The 21868-nt window shown below is 40.1% G+C and overlaps 1 protein-coding gene across 1 annotated transcript in view; it reads right to left on the reverse strand.

Annotated features, from left to right (window-relative positions):
* The window catches only part of LOC145998545 (thrombin-like enzyme elegaxobin-1), a 41221-nt gene that overhangs the window by 14766 nt on the left and 4587 nt on the right, over positions 1–21868 (reverse strand). The window contains exon 2 of the mRNA XM_083134968.1: positions 238–320. Coding sequence (XP_082991094.1) covers positions 238–320 — 83 coding nt within the window. The remainder of the gene's footprint in view (positions 1–237; positions 321–21868) is intronic.

The following is a 21868-nucleotide window of genomic DNA, read 5'->3' on the forward strand; positions in this document are numbered from 1 at the left end:
CAGACTGAAGACTGAATATTCTGTGTGGTATCCACAGCTTGACTGAGTCGATTGCCATTCTTGTGCCATTTTTTCCTATCGGCTGAACATTAGATTGAGAATATACAGAGAGTGATTCTTGCATTAGATTTTATTTTGTTTGGATACCTTTAGACCAGACACTCTGTGGAAACACTCGATAAAGTTAATTGAAATCAAATTAGTCGCAGATACAAGTGTGTAAAAAAATGTACTTACATTCATCAGCAACACTTACTCCTTCAAAAATAATGCCAATTTCTACCATCAAAATGGTAATTGATTTGATTGTTATCTGTAATCTGAAAAGACAGTTTATTCTCATTAAGTCTGTTAGAAGATTTAATTTAACTATTTAAGTAAAAAAGATGAGTTGGAAACATAAGAAGTAATCTAGAGGTAAAATAATATAAAGTTAATGTGTATGGTAACTTACAAGCTACAAGTAGTATCTAGGCATTCCTGTGATAAAACAAAGACTAGTGTGAAAAAAAATCACACACACTCTCACTTATTCTCCCCCTCTCCCCCCCCCCCCCTAGAATATTGCCATCAAAAGTTAATGAAGTCAAGAATATTTTGAGTGGATCCAGTCATATTCATTATACCCAGAGCTAGAAGTTGGGGAATGCAGGGGGATGCAACTCCCATTTAACAAAATGTTCACCCCTAGCTAAATTAATTTGCATAAGCATCCCCAGTGGCGTGCCCAGGATTTTCGAAAGGGGAAGGGGGTACGTATATTTTTTTGTTAATAGTCAGCCCTCATTTTGCATCTTTCCCTGTCTTTGACGTTCTTTCTTTTAGGAATTCTGGATCAAAGGGGGGTTATGACCCCCACCAATCCCCCCTGGACACACCACTGAGCATCCCCTTAACTATACTATATTATCTCCATATTGATCCATAAAAACATCCTCCAGATAGGAATTTTTACTTTGAATGCTGATTGCTGTCACCCCTACACACAATCCCTGGAATCAGTGGCGGCGATTGGGTTCTAAAATTGGGGGGGAAGGTGCCAAAACTGGGGGCAAAGACAGTTTACTTTCCCTCGTAGATAAAGTTTAGCATGGTGCAGGGGCAAAAGTGGCAAAAAGTGGGGGACAACTGCCCCCTCGTCCCCCTAATCGTCGCCACTGCCCCGAACCTGTAGCAAGGCCACGCATAGCGGCAGAGAAGGGGAGGAGGTGATCGCAGTAGCGTACGCAGGATTTCATCAAGGGGGGTGTTATTTAGAAAACTTTCTGCAAATTCACATTACCATTGTTTTATTATACTTTAATTATTAATAATAATAAATAAATTAATAATTATTATAATTAATTAATTAGTTTAATTACTACTAATAATTACTACTAATGCGGCTGCTATTTATGAAAGAAATAGAACAAAATTACATTTCTTTTGTTTCTTTGTTACAAAATAATTGTCTAGTCAACGGTTGTATATGATAAGTGAGACATTTTAAGTGTGAAGAAAATCCATAAAAACAAGCAAATATATTAAATTTATTGAAATAATGAAAATATGAAACTCATTCAAGGAGCCGCGCTGGTCTAGTCTGACAACTTCTTGGGATATCCGGGTTCGATTTCCGGAATTGGTTGGAATTTATCCAGCCTTGTCTCCGCACCCAGCCTCATAGCAATGGGTACCTGAGAGCAACCCTGGGGGATGAAGGCTGCCGGAGCATGGTGCTGATCACATCACCTGCAAAATAGTTCGAGATCGAGAATCTTTGGGGCCCACCACACCACTACGTGTGCCTTCATGGCAAGGTGCTATATGCACGGAGGAATTTACATTACCTTTACCTATGGATGATGATGATGATGAAGCGCGAGAATACATGTTGCCAAATTCCACTGAGTCTATGTTTTCGTTGAAAAGTAAGTTTATAGACATTCCAACACATTTATCACTTCTAGGTGATTCACAAAGCCCTTCAACATTATTTAATGATGTGGATGTAGACTCAGCATCACTTGAGAGTGCACAAGGCTATGTGAAATCAGTACCGGGAAGAACGTTTGCAATAAGGTCGGCACACTGCGACGAAGCAAGGAATTTTCACAATTCTCGCGAGAGTCACTGCGCGACTTTTTGCAAAAAAAATTTGCAAAATTGAACTTTGCGGCCGCTTAGATTGTGTTTGGAATGTTGTGTTTTTCTTCATGCTGCATGGGAATAATAATTCAAATTATTATTATTATTATTATTGTTATTATTATTATTACTGTCGCAGATCTTTGACTGTGATAAATTAGCCATGTTTAATTTTTTCTACAGCATTTTCCATAATATTTCAAAAGCTCAAGGGGGGGGTTTAAACCCGGTAACCCCCCCCTTGCGTACGCCACTGGGTGATCGAGTGGGCAGAGCGAAGCAGTATTCTCCGCTACGAAAGCTGGTAACTGCAGTTGCAATGAATTCTAACTATAGTGTAAAATTAACTTGGAGTTCAAAGGCATTGGGAGTGTCACTCACTATTCATCCTAGCGACCCCGAAAACTATGGATACCACACTAATATCTGTCGTTCTCAATTATTTTTAGATGTCACCCCTTCCCAACACCACCCCTAGAGGTGCCAAGGGTGTCTTTGAGTTCAACGGCATTGGGAGTGTCACTATTCATCTTACCGACCCCGAGAACTATAGATTCCACACTAACGAAGGTCGTTTTACATGTCACCCCTTCCCACCACCACCCCTATGGGTGTCAGAGGTGTGTTGAAGTGGGACGGCATTGGGAGTGTCACTATTCATCTTAGAGAGCCTGAAGACTATGGATTCCACACTAATATCGGTCGTTTCGATTATTTTTATATGTCACATCCTTCCCACCCCCACCCCAAATGGTGCCAGAGGAGTTAGAGTCCCACACTTTTTTGATCATGGCCGAAGGTGGGGGTGATGTGATCAACACCACGTCCCTGGCATCCTTTACACTCCCTCCAGATACCCACTTTATACGACGCTGGGTGGGCGCTGGAGCATTACCTTCTCAATCTGAAAGCCTCATGGCTTGCTCCGGTCACGTGACTAAGCGTCATCATCTGGAGGCGAGATAGCCGCCATGTTTGATTTGCTTCTTCGGAATCAATGTTGGACCTTTTTAGTGAATATGGAATTGTAATGCAAATTTAAGAACTGTAATCGAGTTTACATAACGTGTAAATATGCTTAAATGTGGAAGAGGTATGGTGTATAAGTCTTGTGAACTAAATTGCAGAGGCAATTACAATGAAAAAGGTAAGGGTAACGTTCACATTTCTTCAAGATGTTAAAAATGAGAAATTTTTAGGGCAATTCCATGTGATTCAGTCACTACGAAAAGATACAAGTTAAGTAACAAATGTTTTATACTAAAAAATAAATAAGATTAATAGTTCATGATGTAAACATTTCATGTGTCCGGAATAGGCATCAAATATATTCGTAAATGTGGACAACATGTCAACATTTTTTTAGAAATATCAAATAATTTACCCTGAATTACAAACGTTGGTTAATATTACGTCTACCAAAGCAATTTGTTAGTGTAAATTTTATGCAAGCATTCGATAAATTATTCATATTATTTACACAAATTTTCAGTTTCAAAATGTGCTTACTGAAAGAAAGCTATACAACGGGGCAAAGTTGATACAAGTGTACATTTATTCTTATTTTATCCCGCTTTATGCGTCTTTATGCTAATCGGAGGCTAATTGAAGATATGTTGTACATTCAAATACAAAGTTGCGATGTGTAACAAGAACTTCGATGAAATATTCGTGTGTAAAACTATCCAAGAATATATTACTTATGTTTCAAATACAAATGTTTTCACACAGAAAGCATTTTGTTACCTAGCTATGTTAATATGAACTACAAATGTATTAACTTTTTAAAACTGTTTCATATGAACTGCTTTTTATTGTCTTTGTGAAGCTTCAATGTTCGTAACTTTGGTTATTAAATCAGTGATAATGTTTGTTGTTTCATAATTTATTAACATTCTTCACGATTTTTTCTAACAAATGTAAAAAAAAAACAGTGTAAGGAAATATTCCAAATGTTTATTTCCCAATTGAACGTTAAAATGGAAATATTAATCTGCTTTTTTCTTCAATGAAACTCTTAAGTTATTGTCACAGATCTTACTAACGACAACGAAAAGATTCAATTTGTTTATTATCTTTCGTTCAATAAAGTCAATAGGATCGAAATTACAATGTGACAAATGATTTAGGTTTAGTCTTTATCACAGAAATGTAACATTGCCCTTGTACCAATTTCTTTCGCTTTTGCTGCAAGAATATAGAAATTAAGGATTTGTATTGAGATTGTATAGCTACACAGAATATCTGTATTAATTGGTTGATTAATTTTGGGTAAACTTAAAGACAATTTAATTGATTAGGTAACTTGGAAAGTTTACGGTCAACCTAACATGTTTTTTGTTTTATTTAATCAATTGATTTTACATACAAAAGTTCATACAAAAGCGGTTACGAGTTTTATTGTAGCTGACCAATATTCCCGATAATATTTTTCAAAGATATACAATGTTTAAATTTTTCCGCCAGGAAGTTTCTAACGGTTTTCAACTCTTTCTTTGTGCTATGGTAGGAATTTTTGTGGTGGCCATAGTGACTTCCTGAATGAAAATTTTGGTGTAAATATTCAATATTATAAATTTTACTTCTAACTATATTCGTCGGGAGGGTAAATGTCAAAATTTAACTTCATAAGAGAAATAAATATACCTTAATTATCTACGATAAAATTACGACAAGGAGTTTATAGCGTTAAGACAATCGCCTCCAGATGATGACGTCTTGACTGAGCGCTGTGGCCTGAACCTCAAGATGGTCTTGGCTGGAGCCGCTTCAACAGGTGGAAAAAAATCTCGGTTCTCCCCCACCGAGGATCAAACCCGGGGTCTCTCGCATGGTAGTCAGGCACACAAACTACTTTTTTTCTTTTTTTAAGGAATACCCCTATGCGGTAGTATCCCCGTTATTCACACATTCTCAATTTTCACGTATGCCAATTTTCTGTTTTGTGTATCTTCATTGGAACAAACTCAAACATCCATGTCCGAAACAATCTAGAATCCTGGACCCCTGACATATAGTGCGTTGTGCTAACCACAACGCCACGGAGGTTGACCTGAGCTGCTGCAACTTTAACATTTGTATTTATCATCATTGTTGTTCTTAAGGAATGTCCATTGGAGTGGGGGCGGGTCTAGAAACTATAGAAAGAATGAAAAAGAGAGATATCACTCACGTAGAATATATTCTAAGAAGGGAGGTTTGTTTCGCATAAAGTGCGTGTCAGAAATAAATAAATTTTGTTGTATAATTTCAAGTGTTTCTGAACCAGAAAATGATAAAAAATATAATGTAGTAGCCTATAATCGTGCGTTACAAATGAAGGTGAAAATGGCATTTTAAACTTACCCCTTCAGTTCTCTCTAAGAGGATTACATAAACAAGCGAAAATGATCGTTAGGGTCTTCCTGATTCGTTAGTTTGCCACTTGAGTGTTGTAAGTCACTGTTGTATCAATAATAATGGTGAGATCTGTCGTATCTGTTATTTCAAGAAAATGAGTTCTCATTTAAATCTTAAACGAATAGCACTTACAAAAATATATTACTTTTTTAAAAAAATATCCAGAAATGCTGAATAATCGTAAATAAGCGAATTCTAACTGGAAATATTTTTACTTTCATTTTTAAATCAACAGGAACTGAGATAAAAGAAATCCCATGGAAACAATTACATTGTTTTCCATTCATATGCGCATTTGCTAGCTCTCGCCTTCTTCAGTTTCGTTCATACTACCAGTATCGTTGAATTCTTTCGTAAAAACACTGAAACATTGCAGTACGTCCCTTTTCAGCTTAATTCGATATTATAGCAAAGGAATGCTGCTTACAGAAGGGGGGAGTTATTGACTGAGGAACACCGCAGAGGAACAAACTACAGAAACTAGACACACTTCACAGCACTCAACTGACAATGGCAAACTGTCAGCAATAGGAAGGAATTTTCCTCCTAGAGGCTTATCTTTCCGCTTCTGGAAAATCCACCCCTCTTCCGAGGTGTGTTGTGTATATCGCTTTGAAATTCAGGTCTACCAAATGAGAGATGAGACATTGGATAACCTTGAAATTCCTGGCACCTGGCTGGAGCCTACCGACTGTACATCGACAAGAACAACTTTCTCTTTTCCTCTTCATCTATTGTTTTCAAGAATTAATGTATCAAAGATGGGCTTCTATATCACAGCAGAAACTAAATTCCAGCTCACTTTGTATCCTAAATCGCCAATAATTTATGACACTTACATAGTGTTGTTAAGTGTTGCAAAGTAACTGTAGAAGTGACTGTTAAACGTTACTTCTATTGTAAAAAAAGTAATTCAGTTACAGTTATAGTTACTCACTTCTAAAAGTAACTAGTTACTGTTACATTTTCTCAAAAAAGGTAACTGTTACTTGTAACTAGTTACTTCCAAACACTGTAATAAACAAATAAAAAGGTAAAGACGAGAATTACGTAGCACAGAAAGATAAAATCAACATAGACGTCATCATACTCTGATGAGTCCCCTCACGCCTCTATGCAGAGGAGAAGCTTATATGTATGTATGTTATAGTTTACCATGAAATGGCAGTGGAGAGCGGCCATTCAGTGTTCTAAAAAGAATTAAAACTACACCCTCAGAAATTCAGCGTCGGATAGCAGACTTTCAAGTTTGGCATTCTTGGCTACCATAATGTCCTGCAACAATTGCTATTTTCTCAAAATGAGGAAACCTAGCCAAACTTGAGATCGATAACTTTTATCTGTAAGCTAATCGGGAGTGAATCTGTCTTTCTACGTGAGATATGCGAATCACCGAATTGTACCACCGCAAGGAATCGAACCCAAAAGCATGGGCGCCCACAGGGAGGGTAAAAGGGAGGGGTCACTTGACCCCCTCCTTGGGATAAAGAGAATTGCATACCTCTCCTCCCTCCCTTTTCTTTGTAACTCTATTGTTTATTTCTTTCCTTGTACGGTATCTTCTTTCTAGCTTTCTATATTCATTTCTCAGTTTTAGCACCTCTTCGTTCAGTATTTATTCCCTCTCTTCTTGATCGTTTCTATTTTTGTGTTTTCGCTTCCATTTTCTGTCGGTTTCTTCTTTATTCTTTCTAGTGAACTTTTGCTATTCACTTATCATCTTCTTCTTCTCTCTCTAGCTTATTTATTTCTCTTTCTCTCTCGTTTCTTTATTTCTTTCTCTCGCTTTCCTACTTCTTTCTCTGCATTTCTGTCGCGTCTTTATTCTCTTCCATCTCTCCTTGTGTTTGCCTCGCTTCTGTATTTCACTTCTATTCTCCCCCTCCCTGCCAACCCTCTCTCTCTCTCTCTCTCTCTCTCTCTCTCTCTCTCTCTCTCTGTGTGTGTGTGTGTGTGTGCGCGCGCGCGTGGCTTCTTTATTTATTTATTTATTTCTCTCTCTCTTACTTGTTTTTCTTCTCTTTTCTTCTCTCTCTCTCTCTCTCTCTCTCTCTCTCTCTCTGCCTGCTCTTTAATTCTTTGCTTTCTCCCATTCTCTACCGCTTCTTCTTTCATCTCTCTTTTTCTGTCTCCCTTAAACACTTTTTTTTCTTATGATGGCATGTATCTTAACAACTTTTTCGTTTTTGACCCCACTTGGAACATTTTCTGAGAGTGGTCAAGTACAGACAGGTGCAGATCCACGGGGAGGGCGATAGGGGCGATCGCCCCTCCCGACTACCAGATTTTTGGATGTACAGGGTTGCTCAAAAAGTCACTTAACACCCCCGGTACAAGGCTACTGCAGCATTCGACATGGAAATGGTGATGATAACCAATCGTTATCAGGCCAAGGGGGAACCACATTGACGCCACCCGCGCGGTCGGCGGCCATCTTGATGTCCGCCATCTTGAATTCAACTTCAGAATTTTAAATGGGAAGAGGGTGATATGATATATCAAATCAGGCTAGAATTTCACGAGAAATGCAATGGTGATGTATCTTTAACCAGTAAAAAGTTATGACTGAATTCTTGTACCAATTTGCTCCTTTTCCAGGTGTTAGAAAAATGCCTTAAAATTTGTTTAGCGCATCGGTAATGCATCGAGATCAAAGTGATGTCTAGGGAGAGAAGTTAGCATGCCATTGTACACGATTTTAATCGGATACATCCACAAAGAGCTGGGCATTATGAATGGTTGTCGCAAACAATTACAGTGTGACGCTTCCATTGAATTAAAAGTCCTTCACAGTGACAAGGCTAATGTTTATGTTCATAAGGAAGTTCATAAACAGAATATGCGACCCTTGTCATCTGATAACTAACTTTGGACAGAAACTGCTTCACAACGTTCCCATAGTGTTCTGTTGTTCCTCCCCATTGAAAAAAAAACTGTAAAAAGTACCTTCTTCCATAAACAAGGATGAAAGATCTGTTGTTACGTTCCTAGTAACTTTCCTCACCCTTTACTCCTATAGCCGGGAGCATTGAAGCTCTAAGGGTCTACGATGAAACCTATCTTCAGGGTAGGTGCAGAACAAATCCTACCAACGTCGTGAAGTTTTTATGAAATGTTTATTTACTGCTTAAATACTTACAGCCAGTGGTTAGGTAATTCATAACTGGAACTTGGAGATCAATTGTTAATAGATAATTTCAAACTTACTGGAAAGGTCAAACTAGGGTGGCCCAAACCTAGGTTTTACAGAAGAGCGGCATACACCTATTCACTTCTTCCTAGACTTGGAGTTATCACCCGAGATTGCCAATTTAGGTTTTACAGAAGAGCGGCTTGCACCTATTCACTTCTTCCTAGATTAGACCGTTCCTCTTTGGCCAGTCTAGGTTTTACAGAAGAGCGGCTTGCACCTATTCACTTCTTCCTAGACTGACACCAGAACAGACCCCCTTACGGACCAAACTCCTTCGTATTTATACCCAAAATTCCAGCCTCGAACACCTGTCTTTAGGTAATTTCTTATTACAATACTCTAAATTACAACAGAAAGATATTTGAAAAATACATAGTTTGGCAATTAATAATTTACAAAGAAAGTTTACATATTCATTTGAATTAACAATGATTTCTTTAACGTTGATAAAATATTACATTTTGGAAATATACAAATTTAAATGTTCCGCCATTATTTATTTACAATTAGGTTAGTTCATCAAACATGGATAATCTTTGATTGGCAAATCTATATTTACATCATAATAAATGCCCGTTGTCTTAAGCGAGCTGTCTTCATTAGATAGTTACAGAAAGGTGAATACATTAGTTCAACACCGCCTTGATTGGCGCGTTCATATTTGCGTCACAACATGTAGTATCACGGACATTAACAATGACTTGAGGTAACACTATATCAAATTTTATTTTAACACGGAATCTCAAAGTTACAAAATAAGTAAGGTCGTAACAGGTTCCCCCCTCTGTAGTTTAAAGGAAAATTTGAGAAACGAAAGTGAAACAAATTTTTCTTTGTCTAAACTCTTTGCCTTTCTTATACATTTTTTATTCTTTTTATTTATATATACCAATTGCGTTTATTATTTTAAATTAAACGATTAGTTCAGTAGAACTAATAATCATATTGTTTCCCACATAATAATGCTTTATCTACGTTTATAACACAACACTAGAAATTATATGGTTAGATTTCAATTAAGTACATTTCTTAAATACAATTTTATATCCAAATTTTAAATAGAACCATTAAATGAACATATCATACAATTCTCAAACGTTATTAGATGAAAGAGAAATATTTGATCACAACTTTTTAAACTCCTTTCTTCTTCTATTATATATATATATATATATATATATATATATATATATATATATATATATATATATGTTCAAATAAACTTTGTTAGTAACCACATCTGAAATCGTTAACACATTTGAGTTAATTAGAAAAAATTATTAAACACAACAGTTTTAGTGATTTAACACACAAAATCCAACATCACAAACCTTTCGAATTATTGAATATAACACAAAAATTATGTTATGAGAAGTTTACAGTAAACAATAAAGCTTCTTCGTTACATGTTCAACTCTTACTACAAAATTAGGACAAATATTTCCATTGAATATCTAATCTTGTTTATGTAATAAGCCTATTCAAAACAATGAGGCTTTAAATATCATACTTTTCAGTTTATCCACATAATAATTATGAATTATTCTTTTCCAAACCTTTGATCTGGTAATTATCTCAAACTTTATCTTTTACATAATAGGAAATTCTAATTCTCTCATTAGTTCTTATTCCTTTCTCAAGACTTAGGCCTCATAACATTTTTTTGACCCTTTTTTTATTTGCGTAGCACAAAAGTAACATCAAATATATACTCATTCTTACAGGCTAGACCATTCAGTATTAGTTAATGACCCTTTAATGTCACTGTACAACAGTAATTTTAGAGATTCTCACATTTCTTGAACATTAGACCATTCTTTATCAAATCTTTACCTTTCTTATAAACGTTTATAATTTAAGCCATTTTTGCTAACGCTATGAGGACTCAGCCTCTTAAATAAAAATTTCTTCCTTTAAATTGTTACAACAATTTCTCTTCTATCCTCGAAGAGTACGGGAATCAACCTTTTCCCCTGGTAGCCTTTCCTTGGCTTACCAATCCATAACGCTTACTCGGCTTATGGAAACATCCTCAGTTCCCTGGGATCTGTTTATAAGGTCTTTCTTTTCATTCAGGTTCTTCACTATTATTAAATTTCTGTTTTTCTAGGTTTCAGTCCTTCTCGGCTCGAGCTCCACTTCTCCAGCAATTCCTTTTTACGTTCGGCTGAACAATTAATTTTTTTAAGGTTGTGGAAATTCTCCTTTCCTAAAACTTCCTTCGTCCAGGGATCCCTTAGCAAGGCCACATTATTCCCGATTTCTACTAGTTCATAGGGACCTAGGAAATATTCGAAAAATTTGGCGATTTCTTTGTTTGGTGCCGAACTCAGTTTACGATTTCTTTTTAACACTAAATCTCCAGTGTTCAAAATATATCCGGTTTGCTCGCCTTTCTTTTTCTGAGTTCAGGGTTTATATGAGGCCAGGAACAATTTGGTTTCCCATTTGATCTTTCCTTCGTCTCCTTCGGGCCATTCTAAATGCTTCAATATATTAGAAGGTACCGAAAAAGGTAAAGTGTTCCCCTGTGCATAGCACCACGCCATGAAGGCGTATAGGGGGTGTGAGGGTAACGCCCCACACTTTCTTGATCCGGTCGTGAGTGGGGGTGATGTGATCAGCATCACGCCCCTGACCGCCTTTACCCCCCAGGGTTTCCCCCAGGTACCCATGTTATTCGACGCTGGGTAGGCGCCGGGGCCGCTTCCACCGTTAGAAAAGTTCCCGGATTTGAACCGGCCGGGGATCGAACCCGGGACCTTGAGCATGGTAGTCAGACGCGTTACCGACTGAGCCACACCGGCTTGTTATAAAATAGTTCAGCTGGGGCGTATCCTGTAGCTTCGGATACCGAATAATTAATCAGCCAGCATACTTTATTTACGTATTTGTGCCAAGAATCATGTTGCTTCGAGCAGAAAGTCCTCAGCAACCTTACGATTTCTTGGTTTACCCTTTCTACGGGATTACTTGCAGGATGATAGGGAGTGGTGAACCACGGAATTATCCCATGTTTCTTCAAGAAATTAGCCCACTTATGGGAAGTAAATTGAGTCCCTCTGTCTGATAAAACATATTTGGGTTTAGGATAATGAGCCATATATCCTTGTTCAAGTTTATTTTTTACTTCTTCAGTTTTAGCAGTCCTTAAAGGGTAAGCTATAGCGTATCGACTGCCTACATCCACCATGGTGAGGATAAAGTTAAAAGTCCCGGATCTAGGTAGCTTTCCCACTATGTCAATAGACAATACTTCATGGGGAAGTTTATTCATAATGCTAAATTGTTGCCTACAGATTCCTTTCCTGTCCGGTTTGTTTCGGGATGTAACCGTACATATTACCACTAATATATATTTTTACTCATTATCTTAAGTATAAGTATATGCATATTCATATTATTTATTTAAGATGCATATTGCTCATATCCCCGTTTAAGGAAACTTTACTTCTCGTGGGAACTAAGCAGATTCTTGTCTCCCAGCTCTGACCTAAATTCCACATCTTCCTTCCAAAAGGGTGAATCTTCTGCCCGCCATCTCCCACCTTTTCAGAACAATAGTAGTGGCTATTTCGGCCCAAACATTCATCACCACCTACCGTGCTTGGCGACAGCCGCTTGCTGATTTTCTGCAAAAATAGATCCCTCTTCTGAGATAACGTTCATCAGGTTGGGTATGTTGGTAGCCGACAGTTTCTGGAACCTTGGCCTGCATGACCCCGTGGTTCAAAAGGAAAGGGCCAATCAGAAACTTGCCCCTTTATGTGGAAGTTTTAGGAAGAATGGAAGCCCGCGAGAGAAGAGAACAACAGTTTGGTGGACAATAAAGAACAGGACAGTATTTGACAAGTGTTCGTAGAGGACAGCTCGTGGAGTTACACGCGCACACATACAGTTCATTGGATGTGCTTTACAAGACTTCGTGCATAACAGTTCGCAGTGCATTAGTTCAGTGCAGCAGTACTCGTACGCTAAGGGATGCTGAGTGTAATCTAAGTTTCCCGCAAGAGACAATGTGTTTGGAATATTGTTACGTCGGCTGAGTGATATTCGAGTTGCCCGGAGGGACTCAATGTGCATTTGAAGTGTTACGCAAATGACTCATCCTGCGATTAGGCCAGACGCGGAAGCAGCAGTGCTCTGAACTACAAGTTGCGACTGTGGGACAAGCCAGTGTGACGGGTTCGCGTCCCGGCTACCGTACGGAAGTGTGCGGGGAACTTTTCCGGTATACCAGGTTAGAGTCCCGCCAGCGGGCACCGCAGGTAAGCGGAGCAGAACTAAATGTGCGCCGTACCCAAAGAGGAGCAGCGAGCAGTGTAAATAAATGTAAATAAAATGTATATAGTGTATACGACGTCTCTCCATAAGAGCCCCTTGATTCTTTCACCGAGATCTGCGGGATTTTGTTGTGTTTTGGTCCCTGCAAACTGAGTCGGCCCCGTTGGTGAGAATTATTGTGTCAGCAATCTTCTCACTCGGCGTGGTCTGGCTACATTGTGGCTTCCAACGGCGAGACGGCAACAATTTGCGTGGCGTCTCGGCTTGGTCGCTTACAAATTGGCTTACCCAACCTGGGGCTCGTTATTCTTTACGCCCTGAAGATCAATATCTCATGCTCAAAAATTTCGAAATTAATTTCTATCTTTTCGAAAAATCTCATTAATGGCTGTTCAGTATACACTTCATAGGAATGGTAAAGGAGGCATTAATCTGCTCACTTCCCACAATTTTGCTCAATTCAAAACTTTTCACTTTGTTATGCTCTGTATATTCGGCTCACGGCTTTCAGGCCAAATCAGAAATTTAGGATACGTAGGTGCGTCGAAACGGTTACTGCTCCTTCAAGGGAAATGGTTATGACATGTTTATGTAATTTTCAGCAGGTTTTAAGAGGATCACATTCTCGCCCCCCCCCCCCAAGTTTCGTAGTTCATGCACTATTCGTTCGCTGTTGTGTTATGTGAGTAATTAATTCACTTTGTTTCAGGTTTCGTTTTCAGTTTTTATTATGACATATGTTATTATTAGTGTATGTTTATTGTCTTGGTTTTGCATATATGTTGTGTGTTTATTTGTGCTGACGCGTGTGAAGTGAATTTTAAATGGTTTTAACCCGTTCTCAAGCAAAGTCTTCATCGATTATTGCAACTATGAATAACGAAGGCGTGATGGAAAATGCTTTTAAGCCAGACGTGTCGAATGAAGCTGTGTCATCGCCAGAGAACGGAGTGCTACGAAGCGTGTCCACATCCACGGACAGCCAGGAGTTTTCCGCCATGTTGGAGGGGCAAGTTAATGGAAATCCGGACGGATTTCAACAGTACTTCGCACAATTAACGCAACTAATAGCAACGCAGAATAATAACATCATGGAGCAAATAGCAGCACAGTCCCAGCATGTGCAACAGCAAATAACGGAGCTTCGAACCAGCATGGAAGTCAATCGCGCCGACATGTGTGAACGGATAGACAGGTGCACTGCCGAACAACAGAAGCAGGCGGAGCGATTCGACATGCTGCTATCCAGATCAAAGGATTCAGAGAAAGATATCGCCGATCTACAGAAGAAAATGGAGGACGTAGAACAGCGTACGACTACATCCGAAGCACAATTGCAGGCCCTAACGGAGGAAGTTCGCACCATCTCGAGCACCGTTGTTGACGATATTACCCCTCGTATCCAAGGACAAATGGCAGAACAGTGTGAAGCGACAGAAAATCGCCTGAATATGAAGATGAGACGCCTGGAAACTGACATGATGTCTTGGAGAAGAGACGTAAATTCATCAATACAGCGCCTTTCGCAAGAAGCAACGACGTCAGAAAATGTAACCGCTGACCGATCGTCCGACCACGCCCCCTCCAACGAGCAAGAAAGTTCCACCGTAAACATGGCAACGCAGCCTCAAGCATGCAGGAATCTCCCAGGCTTGACGGCTCCATCATTCGACGGAAGCCAAGGTGTCCTGGCGGTACACGGCTACCTCAAAGCCCTTGACGATTACCTTCTTCTGCTAGGCGTTCCGGCGCATCTACAAGTGCAAGTGGCGCGTACTACGCTAAAAGCAAGAGCCTTGTGGTGGTTTGAAAGAATTGAGCCGAACATTCGTAATTTCAGTGACTTTAAAACTGCGCTCATGAATGAATATTCTGATAACCAGAAGATGGTGGAGCTAAAGCGGTCGATCTACACATCTCGGTACGACTCAACGACAAAGCTTTCGTACAGTGAGCATGCGCTGGACCAGATTCGGAAGAACAGCATCCTAAAGGAACCACTTTCGGATGAGGAGTTGGTTGCTGTGATATCGAAACAATACAATTCTTTTGTTCAGCGGACGTTAATAGCGGCGAAGCCAGCTTCCATCCAAGAACTGCTTTCAGTCCTGAGGAACCTCACCGAAATAGATCGCTCCAGAATATCGCAGACGGACGCAAGACAAGGCGGGAGACACGTCACGAACATGGCCACTGCGACGGAGGAGCGACCACTACGCTATCCTGCACCTTTCCGTGGACCAGCCCGAGGACGGAGAAACAGGAGAGATCATTTTTCGTCACGCCCGAATTCCCCGTCGGAGCTCGTCGAAGCTGGAGGGGCCGCTGAAAGAGGGACCCACGAGGGAAATTTTAGCAGATTGGCGAACAGATATAACAACAGCAACAGAGGCGCACGAAGTCAAGATGGCCGACGCCCCTACAATCGCCCTGTAAGAGGCGACTCGCATCAAAATGAGCCGGAAAACTAAATTCACTCAGGCTACAAGGCCCCAGTAACTTGAGTGACAACACCCATGAAGCAACATATTCAGAGAACATACCGGAAGTGACGTATAGAGGGCCACCGAAAGTGATGGACATCCCCAGTTGCACACCCGCAGAAGCGAGCGGAAATGGACGAAAGAGAATATCCTTTTCTTGTGACCGGCGTGTGGAAGATGAACGCAACACAGATGAACAGAAGGACGGCTCAAGGCTACAAGAGAACGAAGAGAACGAAGTAAGTGATAGGCAAGAACAAGAGAACGAAGTTTTGCCAGAAGAGGAGGAGAGTGCGGAGACGATCGTAAAGGAAGTGATCGAGTCCCCTCCGGAGCAAAATAACGCGATTTCTCGTCCCGAGCAGTGCGAAAAGGCACTCAGCGTTGAGGTCAATGAACCTGAAGTGGACGGCACGCCTGCAAAGAAGCAGAAGAAAATCTTGCCCGAGATTGTTGTGAGCATCCATGGTTCTCCTTATAAAGTTCTCATAGACTCGGGAAGCACCGCTAACGTTCTCAGCCAAGAATTCTTCGAATATCTCTTGCAAAGAGATCCCGAATTGCCGTTCGTGAAAGTCTCCAACGTTGTTGTACGTTCTGCTACGCCGTCGAAAGATTCAAAAGTGAAACATCAGGCACTTCTGACAATAAAGATCCAAGAAAGAACTGTTTTGTGTCCAGCTCTCGTCGTGAACGGGTTACGTCACCAACTACTTTTGGGTTGTGATTTTCTATTTCAATATCAGGCGCAATTGGATTTCTCGTCGCAAACCATGACGTGTCAAACAGAAGAAGGCGCTGTTACCGTTAACTTTCACTCCAGGGTTGAAACAGAATCGCACAGTCTGTCATTTCTGACCACGCTTGATAACTCCGACACAGAAGTCGTGAGGGTTGTGTCCCCCCAGGGGTCGAGCACCGAGAAAGAGAAAGTGAATCAGATCTTCGCTATCTCGAACAGCCCTTTGGAAAAAGTAACGGCAAATCTGGAGGGTGGATACAGTGTTGCCGATATCCGCGAATGCGTAGGGAAACAAACGCATTTGAACGCGGAGCAACGAGGAAAGTTGTTTCAGCTGTTGATGAAATATCAAATATTATTTTCGGATGCACCAGGAAACGTAAATAATTACGTACACAAAATAAAAATGAAACAGGATAAGCCTTTTGTCATCAAGAATGAATTACATTCCTTTTCAATACAGGAAGGTCGTTGATGAAGAGATCACGAGGATGCTTGAACTCGGAGTGATAAAAAGAGGATGTAGCGAATATATTAGTCCACTCCTTATTGTAAAGAAGAAAGACTTGAAATTACGCATTTGTGCGGATCTAAGAAAATTGAACCTGTTGACTAAGGAAAACATGCAAAAGAGTGCGAAGAAACGCAAAGCGCAGGCTGATAAAAGAGTGCATGAAGTGACTTTTAAGGAAGGAGATCTAGTGTTAGTGAGAGTCAAGTCTAAGAGCAGTGCGCTTGACCGCACAACAGCAAAGCTTTTCCTTATTTTCAAGGGACCCTATGAAATCGAGCGCAAGGTCGCTGAAAACGCCTATCGGCTGAAAACGGTGCCTGAGGGTCTTGAAGCAGGTACTTGGAATGTCGCGAATCAGAAAGGGTACCGTAGGCCGCTCCAGTCGCCTGACGAGGACACCCGACAGGAGAAAGTTTATAGGGACTTCCTCAAGAAATGTAAACAAACACAAGAAAGTGAATGACCTTTTGTTTATATTTATATTGCAAAGATGTTTCTCAGTTTGTGTAATGTTGTAGTTATAATTTAATTTCAGAATATACAATTGTCATTTGTATATATATTTATATTCTCCATCGTTTAGATATTTTAATAATTTAATGTTTGTGATATGTGCATTTGTGATCTTTACATGTACTCACTCGTAAGATTTGTGAATAATTATAAAATAACCACTTTTTAATATGTCCGTTTCATAATATTTTATATTTTAATGTAATATTGATTTCTTTGGGAAATTATTTCGTCGAGTAAACTCCTCATGACTTCCCAGGAGGGGCAGTGTAACCGTACATATTACCACTAATATATATTTTTACTCATTATCTTAAGTATAGGTATATGCATATTCATATTATTTATTTAAGATGCATATTGCTCATATCCCCGTTTAATGAAACTTTACTTCTCGTGGGAACTAAGCAGATTCTTGTCTCCCAGCTCTGACCTAAATTCCACATCTTCCTTCCAAAAGGGTGAATCTTCTGCCCGCCATCTCCCACCTTTTCAGAACAATAGTAGTGGCTATTTCGGCCCAAACATTCATCACCACCTACCGTGCTTGGCGACAGCCGCTTGCTGATTTTCTGCAAAAATAGATCCCTCTTCTGAGATAACGTTCATCAGGTTGGGTATGTTGGTAGCCGACAGTTTCTGGAACCTTGGCCTGCATGACCCCGTGGTTCAAAAGGAAAGGGCCAATCAGAAACTTGCCCCTTTATGTGGAAGTTTTAGGAAGAATGGAAGCCCGCGAGAGAAGAGAACAACAGTTTGGTGGACAATAAAGAACAGGACAGTATTTGACAAGTGTTCGTAGAGGACAGCTCGTGGAGTTACACGCGCACACATACAGTTCATTGGATGTGCTTTACAAGACTTCGTGCATAACAGTTCGCAGTGCATTAGTTCAGTGCAGCAGTACTCGTACGCTAAGGGATGCTGAGTGTAATCTAAGTTTCCCGCAAGAGACAATGTGTTTGGAATATTGTTACGTCGGCTGAGTGATATTCGAGTTGCCCGGAGGGACTCAATGTGCATTTGAAGTGTTACGCAAATGACTCATCCTGCGATTAGGCCAGACGCGGAAGCAGCAGTGCTCTGAACTACAAGTTGCGACTGTGGGACAAGCCAGTGTGACGGGTTCGCGTCCCGGCTACCGTACGGAAGTGTGCGGGGAACTTTTCCGGTATACCAGGTTAGAGTCCCGCCAGCGGGCACCGCAGGTAAGCGGAGCAGAACTAAATGTGCGCCGTACCCAAAGAGGAGCAGCGAGCAGTGTAAATAAATGTAAATAAAATGTATATAGTGTATACGACGTCTCTCCATAAGAGCCCCTTGATTCTTTCACCGAGATCTGCGGGATTTTGTTGTGTTTTGGTCCCTGCAAACTGAGTCGGCCCCGTTGGTGAGAATTATTGTATGTCAGCAATCTTCTCACTCGGCGTGGTCTGGCTACATTGTGGCTTCCAACGGCGAGACGGCAACAATTTGCGTGGCGTCTCGGCTTGGTCGCTTACAGGGAGCATACCAAACATTCCCGCACATATTGCGAAATCTTCTCTTTCATTTTGGGCCAAATGAAATGAAGTCTTAGCCTTTTATACGTTTTGGTGAACCCGAAATGACCAGCCTCGTCGTGCTCGGCAACCATTACCTTAGGAATCAAAACGTCTGGAACTAGTAATCGGTAAGTTCCTCGTCCTTTTTGATCCTTGTAAAACAACAAGCCTTCATGTAGCAGGTAACCGGAATTAGGTTGCAATCGAACGTCTTCAGAGATGCTACGGCACCATTCATCCTGAAGTTGGGCGTTCCGCCACTCTTGCAGTTCTTCTCCTGCTAAACTGGGTGCTCTCGTCAATCCCACTGAGTAAGTGACTTCATTTTCAGGATCGTTATCCACGAAATTTTCAGCTTGAGGATATCTACTTAGGACGTCCGCTATCCCGTTTTGCTTTCCACTAATATGAAAAATGGAGAAGTTAAATTGTTGAAGTTTTAAGGCCCAACGGGTTAACCTAGCACTCCAGTCACGGCTATTCTCTAGCCAGATCAAATTTTTATGGTCAGTATAAACGTAGAACTTGGTGCCATACAAGTAGACTTTGAAATGATCTATTCCGAAAAGTACTGCTAAACATTCTAATTCTTGTACGGTATAGTTTCGTTCATATCCCTTTAGTTTCCGACTGGCATACTGTATAATGGCGATGTTTTCTAAGTCCGGAGTTTGTTCTACTTTCCCTTGGAACAACACCGCTCCTAATCCAGTCAGAGAGGCGTCACATAGCAGGCAGAAAGGCTTGGTGAAATCAGGCTGCTCTAGGGCAGGTACTTGGACTAACTCCTTCTTCAGAATTCGAAAACTAGCTTCATTTTCGTTAGTCCATTCCCATTTGACATTTTTTGCTAATAATTTATCCAAGTTTGCTGTCTTTCGAGATAGATCCTTTACGAACCTTCTTCTCCAGTTTAATAACCCTAAGAACTGTTGAAGATCCTTCTTACTTCGAGGTCTAGGAAATTTTAAGATAGCTTCATCCTTTTTAGGGTCGACTCGAACCCAACTTCCAGATATAATATGGCCAAGGTACTTAATCTCTGCTTTCACCCATTGGCATTTTTTCAGTTTTACTGTAAATCCTTCGGCCTTTAGCTTGGATAAAACCCACTTTATGTGCTGGAAATGATTTTCCAGAGTTTCATCAAAGATCAGCAGGTCATCTATGTAGATGGTTAGGAACTCTTCAGTGTGAGGTTCAAACAAAGATTGCATGGCATGCATAAATACAGCCACTGCGTTCGATAAACCAAAATGCATTCTCGTAAAACACCAGGAACGTCCTTTATATGAGAAAGCTGTATATTCTTGATGTCTGTTGTCTATAGGGATTTGCAGATATCCGGAAGCTAAGTCTAGGCAACTAAAATACTTTTTTCCTCTGAATTTTTGTAAGGCTTCCTGCAAAACTGGTACCGTGTTTTTTGGAGTTATTATCAACTTGTTCAACTTTCGGAAATCAATACATGGTCTCACCGAACCATCAGGTTTATTGACCACCAGCAAGGGGTTTAGATATGGAGACTGACATTGCCGAATTACACCCCACTCCTTCCATCGTTCCAACTCTTCTTCCAACTTCTCTCTTTTAGCCATCGGAATGGGATACGGACTAGAATATACTGGTTCCTGGGACGTCAGAGGTATTGTACATTTAGCATTTTTTGCTAGTCCCGGTTTGCAGAAAAAAAATCTCCTGGTATTCCAATAATAACTGCAACAATTCTTCTCTCCTTTCAAAGTTGAGTATCTCAGGAGAATAGGCTTTCTGTTTTATTTCTTCTTCATTGGCCATCCAGTCATCAATGATTACTTGACTAATACAGTTTTCAAAGTCCGACGTATCTTTTCCCGTCAAAGTATTTCTTACTAATAATTCTTCTTCCACCAGCAGTTCTTCTTTCATTAAATACAGTCTTTGGTTTTTTGTATCTAAATTTGCTTGATATTTCTCCAAAAATGGGTAGCCCATCAATAAGTCAGCATCTAAATTTCGACTTACATAGACCAAATCTTCAAATACACATCCCCCAATTTCAAAGTGAATTCTTCTACATCCTACTATTCTAGAACTTTCTTTTCCAGTAAAATCTCGTAGTTTCACTCCGGGACATTTCTGAAGTTTAAGTCCGGGTAACCTGTCCCGTAACTTAAGCCAAATTTTATATTTCATTATAGTGCATTCACTCCCTGTATCTAAAGTGCACTTAATTTTTAATCCTAAAATTTGGGCGATAATTTCTGGTTTCTTGGACGACAATATTCCCCTATGTTCAGGTTCTTCTATATTTTTCCATTCTTCATTTTCGACTTCTAATTCTAAATGCAATACTTCTAAAATATCTTCGGTGAGGAAATTGTCGGTACTCTCATTTTTCTCCGATGCAGTTTTCCCTTCCGTTGTAAATGAGAGAGCTTCATTTACAACGAGGGTTGGTTTAAATTTTGATTTGGGAGCATTGGACCTTCCCAAGCTGGAGCGACAGGATTTAACTCAGTCGGGACTTCTTCAGTTTGGCAGGAGATATCCTTTGTATTAGAATTTCTATTGAAGTGGTTGTTGGGGAAACGGGATTGATTCCATGGTCGTCTATATGGTTGACTTCTATTGCCGTTGCTATAGAAATTCCGCCCTTGGTAACGCCTCTGGTTTCTATTATTGTTCCTATTAGGATTCTGAGGTGTTCTGGTCGCTCCTTCACTTTCGTTGTTAAATCTAGAAGAAACTATTTGAGTCTGCCTAACTCTGGGTTGAAACTGCCTTCGCTCTTCTATCTTGGGGTTATCTCCCCTACTAATCTCCAGTTGTTCGGAGGCTTCATATCGACTAAGATAATTTGCTAGTTGTTCCATGGTTTTTGGATCTCGAGTCAATACTAGTTGTCGAACTTTCACCGGAAGTTGGCTGATTATCAAATGCAAGACTTCACCTTGATTTACTACTTCCACCAGATTGCAGTAGTTTCCATAGACTTCCCAGCAGTATTCTTCTAACGTTAATCCAAGGGACCTCTGAAATTTCTTATTCCTCAACAGCTGCATTTCTCGTTGTTTAGCCTCTAAAGAA

The sequence above is a fragment of the Lepisma saccharinum genome, chromosome 14, assembly GCF_977018435.1.
Source record: "Lepisma saccharinum chromosome 14, izLepSacc3.1, whole genome shotgun sequence".
NCBI lineage: Eukaryota > Metazoa > Arthropoda > Insecta > Zygentoma > Lepismatidae > Lepisma > Lepisma saccharinum.